Source organism: Cetorhinus maximus, unplaced genomic scaffold (assembly GCF_964194155.1).
Source record: "Cetorhinus maximus unplaced genomic scaffold, sCetMax3.hap1.1 HAP1_SCAFFOLD_4514, whole genome shotgun sequence".
Taxonomy (NCBI): domain Eukaryota; kingdom Metazoa; phylum Chordata; class Chondrichthyes; order Lamniformes; family Cetorhinidae; genus Cetorhinus; species Cetorhinus maximus.
The window spans coordinates 4,759-12,402 of NW_027600417.1; the positions used below are offsets into that span (position 1 = coordinate 4,759).

At 55.5% G+C, this 7,644-nt stretch overlaps 1 protein-coding gene across 1 annotated transcript; it reads left to right on the plus strand.

The window, feature by feature from the left end:
• The first annotated feature begins 363 nt into the window (after positions 1–363).
• Positions 364–5,649, plus strand: LOC144678524 (uncharacterized). The gene is made up of 6 exons (XM_078538276.1): positions 364–480; positions 1,612–1,682; positions 3,590–3,675; positions 4,484–4,598; positions 4,946–5,084; positions 5,561–5,649. The coding sequence occupies exons 1-6, from the start codon at positions 384–386 to the stop codon at positions 5,647–5,649; spliced, it is 597 nt and encodes a 198-aa protein (XP_078394402.1). The 5' UTR covers positions 364–383.
• The last annotated feature ends 1,995 nt before the right edge of the window (positions 5,650–7,644 follow it).

Consider the following 7,644-nt stretch of genomic DNA (forward strand, 5'->3'; position numbering starts at 1 on the left):
TACCTGTCCTGGGAGTGTTGGATGGGGACAGTGTAGAGGGAGCTTTACTCTGTATCTAGCCCCGTGCTGTACCTGTCCTGGGAGTGTTTGATGGGGACGGTGTAGAGGGAGCTTTACTCTGTATCTAACCCCTCCTGTAACTGTCCTGGGAGTGTTTGATGGGGACGGTGTAGTGGGAGCTTTACTCTGTATCTAACCCCGTGCTGTACCTGTCCTGGGAGTGTTTGATGGGGACAGTGTAGAGGGAGCTTTACTCTATATCTAACCCCGTGCTGTACCTGTCCTGGGAGTGTTTGATGGGGACAGTGTAGGGGGAGCTTTACTCTGTATCTAACCCCGTGCTGTACCTGTCCTGTCAGAGGTGTCTGGAGCTGGAGGATTTGATGGAACACGATCGTAAAACTCAGAAAGCTCAACTGGAACTGGCTGCATCTGAGAATCGGAAGATGGAAGCGAAAGCCAGAAATTACGCGGATATGAGTGAGTAACGATGGGGATACTGCACCGAACACTGGGGGATGGGGAGAGCAAATTGTTTTGGGACGATGTCCAAAATAGACAGACCTGAGCTCCATAATCCAGGCCGACACTCCCCCCGGTGCCAGTACTGAGGGAGTGCTGCACTGTCGGAGGGAGATGTATAAACTCTAGCATTTGAGCTCCATAATCCAGGCTGACACTCCCCACAGGCCCAGCATTTATTGCCCATCCCTAATTGCCCCTTGAGAAGGTGGGGGTGAGCAGCCTTCTTGAACCGCTGCAGTCCCCTGTGGTGTAGGTGCACCCACGGCGCTGTTAGGGCGGGAGTTCCGGGATTTTGTCTGTGTAGTGTAGGTACACCCACGGTGCTGTTAGGGAGGGAGTTCCGGGATTTTGTCCGTGTGGTGTAGGTACACCCACGGCGCTGTTAGGGAGGGTGTTCCAGGATTTTGTCCATGTGGTGTAGGTACACCCACGGCGCTGTTAGGGAGGGAGTTCCAGGATTTTGTTCGTGTGGTGTAGGTACACCCACGGCGCTCTTAGAGAGTTCCAGGATTTTGTCCGTGTGGTGTAGGTACACCCACGGCGCTGTTAGGGAGGGAGTTCCACGATTTTGTCCGTGTGGTGTAGGTACACCCATGGCGCTGTTAGGGAGGGAGTTCCAGGATTTTGTCCGTGTGGTGTAGGTACACCCATGGTGCTGTTAGGGAGAGAGTTCCAGGATTTTGTCCGTGTGGTGTAGGTACACCCACGGCACTGTTAGGGAGGGAGTTCCAGGATTTTGACCCAGCGACAGTGAAGGAACAGCTGATATATTTCCAAGTCAGGATGGTGAGTGGCTTGGAGGGGAACTTCCAGGTGGTGATGTTCCCATGTGTCTGCTACCCTTGTCCTTCTAGATGGTAGTGGTCGTGGGTTTGGAAGGTGCTGTCGAAGGAGCCTTGGTGAGTTGCTGCAGTGCATCTTGTAGATGGTACACACACTGCTGCTACTGTGCATCGGTGGTGGGGGGAGTGAATGTTAAAGGTGATGGTTAGCGTCTGGATCAAGCGGAGATGCTCTGTCCTGGATAATGTTGAGCCTCTCAAACCTCTGATTTCTCTCCTTTGTCTCTCTCTCTCTCTCAAACAGTGTTTCGGTTGGAGGAAGAGAAGTCAACCCTGGACAGGGAACACATCAAACTCCTCCAGAATTACAATGTGGTGAGTGTGGGCCTGGATCAGATGGTCCAAATCAACTCAGGCATCCCTCCGTCTGGGTCCATTGGGATTGTGTACAGTGGGAGTGAACGGGAAGGGGTTTGGGTCCATTGGGATTGTGTACAGTGGGAGTGAACGGGAAGGGGTTTGGGTCCATTGGGATTGTGCACATTGGGAGTGAATGGGAAGGGGTTTGGGTCCATTGGGAGTGTGTCCAGTGGGAGTGAACGGGAAGGGGTTTGGGTCCATTGGGATTATGCACATTGGGAGTGAATGGGAAGGGGTTTGGGTTCGTTGGGATTGTGTACAGTGGGAGTGAACGGGAAGGGGTTTGGGATTGGGATTGTGTACAGTGGGAGTGAACGGGAAGGGGTTTGGGTCCATTGGGATTGTGTATGGTGGGTGTGAACGGAAAGGGGTTGGGTCCATTGGGATTGTGTCCAGTGGGAGTGAATGGGAAGGGGTTTGGGTCCGTTGGGATTGTGTACAGTGGGAGTGAACGGGAAGGGGTTTGGGTCCATGGGGATTGTATACAGTGGGAGTGAACGGGAAGGGGTTTGGGTCCATTGGGATTGTATACAGTGGGAGTGAACGGGAAGGGGATTGGGGTTGGGATTGTGTACGGTGGGAGTGAACGGGAAGGGATTTGGGGTTGGGATTGTGTACGGTGGGAGTGAACGGGAAGGGGTTTGGGTCCGTTGGGATTGTGTGCAGTGGGAGTGAACGGGAAGGGGTTTGGGTCCATTGGGATTGTGTACAGTGGGAGTGAACGGGAAGGGGTTTGTGTCCATTGGGATTGTGTACAGTGGGAGTGAATGGGAAAGGGTTTGGGTCCATTGGGATTGTGTACAGTGGGAGTGAACGGGAAGGGGATTGGGATTGTGTACAGTGGGAGTGAACGGGAAGGGGGTTTGGGTCCATTTGGATTGTGTACAGTGGGAGTGAACGGGAAGGGCTTTGGGTCCATTGGGATTGTGTACAGTGGGAGTGAACGGGGCGGGGTTTGGGATTGGGATTGTGTACAGTGGGAGTGAACGGGATGGGGTTTGGGATTGGGATTGTGTACAGTGGGAGTGAACGGGAAGGGGATTGGGATTGTGTACAGTGAGAGTGAATGGGAAGGGGTTTGGGTCCATTGGGATTGTGTACAGTGGGAGTGAACGGGAAGGGGTTTGGGTCCATTGGGATTGTGTACAGTGGGAGTGAACGGGAAGGGGATTGGGATTGTGTACAGTGGGAGTGAACGGGAAGGGATTTGGGTCCATTGGGATTGTGTACAGTGGGAGTGAACGGGAAGGGGTTTGGGTCCATTGGGATTGTGTACAGTGGGAGTGAACGGGAAGGGGTTTGGGTCCATTGGGATTGTGCACAGTGGGAGTGAACGGGAAGGGGTTTGGGATTGGGATTGTGTACAGTGGGAGTGAATGGGAAGGGTTTTGGGTCCATTGGGATTGTGTACATTGGGAGTGAACGGGAAGGGGTTTGGGTCCATTGGGATTGTGTACAGTGGGAGTGAACGGGAAGGGGTTTGGGTCCATTGGGATTGTGTACAGTGGGAGTGAACGGGAAGGGGTTTGGGATTGGGATTGTGTACCGTGGGAGTGAACGGGAAGGGGTTTGGGATTGGGATTGTGTACGGTGGGAGTGAACGGGAAGCGGTTTGGGTCCATTGGGATTGTGTACAGTGGGAGTGAACGGGAAGGGGATTGGGATTGTACAGTGGGAGTGAACGGGAAGGGGTTTGGGTTTGGGATTGACCGGGAAGGGGCTGCTCCAGTTTTGGTCGACCATCGTGTGGGATCTCTGGGACCCTGTCCCAGCCCGTGATTACGAGTTTCCTTGGGAAGATCTCGGATCATTCTGGATACGGTTATGTCCACACCAGGTCATCTCCATCCTTCCTTTTCCAGGTCCTGCGAAACCTCAAGGATCTGCAAGTCCAGCACAGGACTGAGCAGACCGAAGACAGACGATGTTCCGTATCTTCGACTAAAAGGTAAATCCCGAAACCCGGCTTGAAGAAGGAGGATGGGAGGGCCTAGAGATAGCAAATTTATACAGGAACAGGAGGAGGCCCATTCAGCCCCCTCGAGCCTGTTACACAGGAACAGGAGGAGGCCCATTCAGCCCCCTCGAGCCTGTTACACAGGAACAGGAGGAGGCCCATTTGGCCCCTCAAGCCTGTTACACAGGAACAGGAGGAGGCCCATTCATTCCCCTCGAGCCTGTTACACAGGAACAGGAGGAGGGCCATTCAGCCCCCACCTCGAGCCTGTTACACAGGAACAGGAAGAGGCCCATTCAGCCCCTTCTCGAGCCTGTCACACAGGAACAGGAGGAGGCCCATTCCACAAACAGACACTACACTCCTGCTGAGGCTGAACCTGTGTCTTATCCCAGCTCAACACACCCTCCCTGCTCTTGTACTCTCTGCCCCTATTAATAAAGTCCAGGGTACAGTCTGCTTTATTACCCGCGCTCTCTCTCCACCTCTCCTGCCACCTCCAATGATTGACACACACGTACCCCCAGCTCCCTCGGCCCTCGCGCCCCCCTCTAGAATTGTACCCCTTTACTTTAGACGGTTCCTACGCATCCTTCCGACCAAAGTGAATCCCTACTGAGTGAAGAGGGAGTCGTGGGGACAGGGGCTGCGATGTCGGGGGGGTGTGGGTCAGTGGGAGGAGGCCGGACAGAGTCCGAATCGCCCAGCGTGAACCGGAAGGGGTGAGCGGTCTCTCTCTGCCGGCTGTCGTTAACCTCTCACGTGTCGTCTCTTGCCGCCCCCCCTTCCCCCTTCGCAGGTTCAGAGAGCAGCGCACCTCCACGGGAGGGTCCTCCGAAGCACCCTCCAGCCTCGGAAGGGAGGAGGAGGGGGAGGAGGGGGATGAGGAGGGACCCGTCGATTCAGATCTGGGGGTAAGTGACTGCGTTTGACACGGGGTGGGTGCTTATGGAGGGCACCGGGTTTGGGTGGGGGGAGTGTCGGCCTGGATTATGGAGCTCAAATCCTAGAGTATATACATCTCCCTCCGACAGTGCAGCACTCCCTCAGTACTGGCACCGGGGGGAGTGTGGGCCTGGATTATGGAGCTCAAATCCTAGAGTATATACATCTCCCTCCGACAGTGCAGCACTCCCTCAGTACTGGCACCGGGCGGGGGGAGTGAAGGTTTATAGAGAGGGTGTGATCTTGTATCTTTGTGTCCCCTCTCGTATTTCTCATCTCTCCCTCTCTCTCTCTCTCTCTCTCTCTCTCGATTCAGCCTGAGAGCCAGCAGCAAACAGCCAGGACCAAACCAAGTCCCACCATCGACTCGGAGGAGCCTCTACCCCTGGTTGATCCCAGGCCGGGAGAGGGGGTCCCGGTCACCCTGGCTGACAGCGAGCGGGATGGGAGCCCAGGTCAGTGCGCTGGTGCTCGGGCGGAGGGGGGAGGGGAGCCGATCGGGGAGCTCCTCGAGATGGAAGGTCTCGCCCCGTACCCACCTCTCCGGGCCGCTGCCTCTGGAGGGGAGCAGCTGGGGATGACGGGCTATTCGGCTGGGTGGGGCATCGGCGAAATGGACCACGCTCTCCTCTTTTACCCCCCCCCCCCGGGCGCCGTGGGTGGGGACAGGGGGTGCGGGGTCCCGTTTATTTGCCGCCCGGTGGGCATCCTTGCGTTGAACTCCCGATTCCTGACATCCCCACGTACTCCGGTCACGCGCTCCCGGAGACGAATCTCGCCCCTCCCCTCACGCCCCCCATCCTCTCCCCCTCCCCTCGCAAGCGCCCGATCCCTTCCCCTCGTGTACCCCCCCTCACCTCACGGGTTCCCCCGCCCCCTCCCCTCGCGCAGTTCCGAACACCACCCCCACCTTTTCACCCTGTCTTGTCAGCAACAGGTGGCGACCAGGAGCACATCCTCCAACCAGCGTCCGAGACTCAGGAATCCCAGCAGGTGGAGGACATCCCAGTGACCAGGTGAGTGCGTCGGAGACAGAAACACCCAGACCAGGGCACGCTCACTCCCACTGTACACAATCCCAATCCCAAACCCCTTCCCGCTCACTCCCACCGTACACAATCCCAATCCCAAACCCCTTCCCCTTCACTCCCACCGTACACAATCCCAATCCCAAACCCCTTCCCATTCACTCCCACCGTACACAATCCCAATCCCAAACCCCTTCCCGTTCACTCCCACTGTACACAATCCCAATCCCAAACCCATTCCCGTTCACTCCCACTGTACACAATCCCAATCCCAAACCCCTTCCCGTTCACTCCCACTGTACACAATCCCAATGGACCCAAACCCCTTCCCGTTCACTCCCACTGTACACAATCCCAATGGACGCACACCCCTTCCCGTTCAGTCCCACTGTACACAATCCCAATGGACCCAAACCCCTTCCCGTTCACTCCCACTGTACACAATCCCAATGGACCCAAACCCCTTCCCGTTCACTCCCACAGTACACAATCCCAATCCCCTTCCCATTCACTCCCACTGTACACAATCCCAATGGACCCAAACCCCTTCCCGTTCACTCCCACTGTACACAACCCCAATGGACCCAAACCCCTTCCTGTTCACTCCCACTGTACACAATCCCAATCCAAACCCCTTCCCATTCGCTCCCACTGTACACAATCCCAATGGACCCAAACCCCTTCCCGTTCACTCCCACTGTACACAATCCCAATGGACGCAAACTCCTTCCCGTTCACTCCCACTGTACACAATCCCAATCCCAAACCCCTTCCCGTTCACTCCCACTGTACACAATCCCAATGGTCCCAAACCCCTTCCCGTTCACTCCCACTGTACACAATCCCAATGGAATCAAACGCCTTCCCGTTCACTCCCACTGTACACAATCCCAATCCCCTTCCCGTTCACTCTCACTGTACACAATCCCAATCCCAAACCCCTTCCCGTTCACTCCCACTGTACACAATCCCAATCCCAAAACCCTTCCCGTTCACTCCCACTGTACACAATCCCAATGGACCCAAACCCCTTCCCGTTCACTCCCACTGTACACAATCCCAATGGACCCAAACCCCTTCCCGTTCACTCCCACTGTACACAATCCCAATGGACGCAAACTCCTTCCCGTTCACTCTCACTGTACACAATCCCAATCCCAAACCCCTTCCCGTTCATTCCCACTGTACACAATCCCAATGGTCCCAAACCCCTTCCCGTTCACTCCCACTGTACACAATCCCAATGGAACCAAACGCCTTCCCGTTCACTCCCACTGTACACAATCCCAATCCCAAACCCCTTCCCGTTCACTCTCACTGTACACAATCCCAATCCCAAACCCCTTCCCGTTCACTCCCACTGTACACAATCCCAATCCCAAAACCCTTCCCGTTCACTCCCACTGTACACAATCCCAATGGACCCAAACCCCTTTTCAAAGCGAGTGTTTGATGGGGACAGTGTAGAGGGAGCTTTACTCTGTATCTAACCCTGTGCTGTACCTGTCCTGCGAGTGTTTGATGGGGACGGTGTAGAGGGAGATTTACTATGTATCTAACCCCGTGCTGTACCTGTCCTGGGAGTGTTTGATGGGGACAGTGTAGAGGGAACTTTACACTGTATCTAACCCCGTGCTGTACCTGTCCTGGGAGTGTTTGATGGGGACAGTGTAGAGGGAGCTTTACTCTGTATCTAACCCCGTGCTGTACCTGTCCTGGGAGTGTTTGATGGGGACAGTGTAGAGGGAGCTTTACTCTGTATCTAACCCCGTGCTGTACCTGCTGCTGCAGCACTCCCATCCATTCGGAGGACGAGAGGAACACAGACTCCATCCTCCGGGAACTGCAGAGTGTCGGCTCGGAGTTCATCGAGGAGCTTGACGGAGGGATTGACCTGGTGGGTAAGTGACGCCTCTAATCACTGCCTGTGATTGGCCAGTCCTGGCCGGAGTTGGAGGTCACATGTAGGAGGGTTTGAACTCCCTCG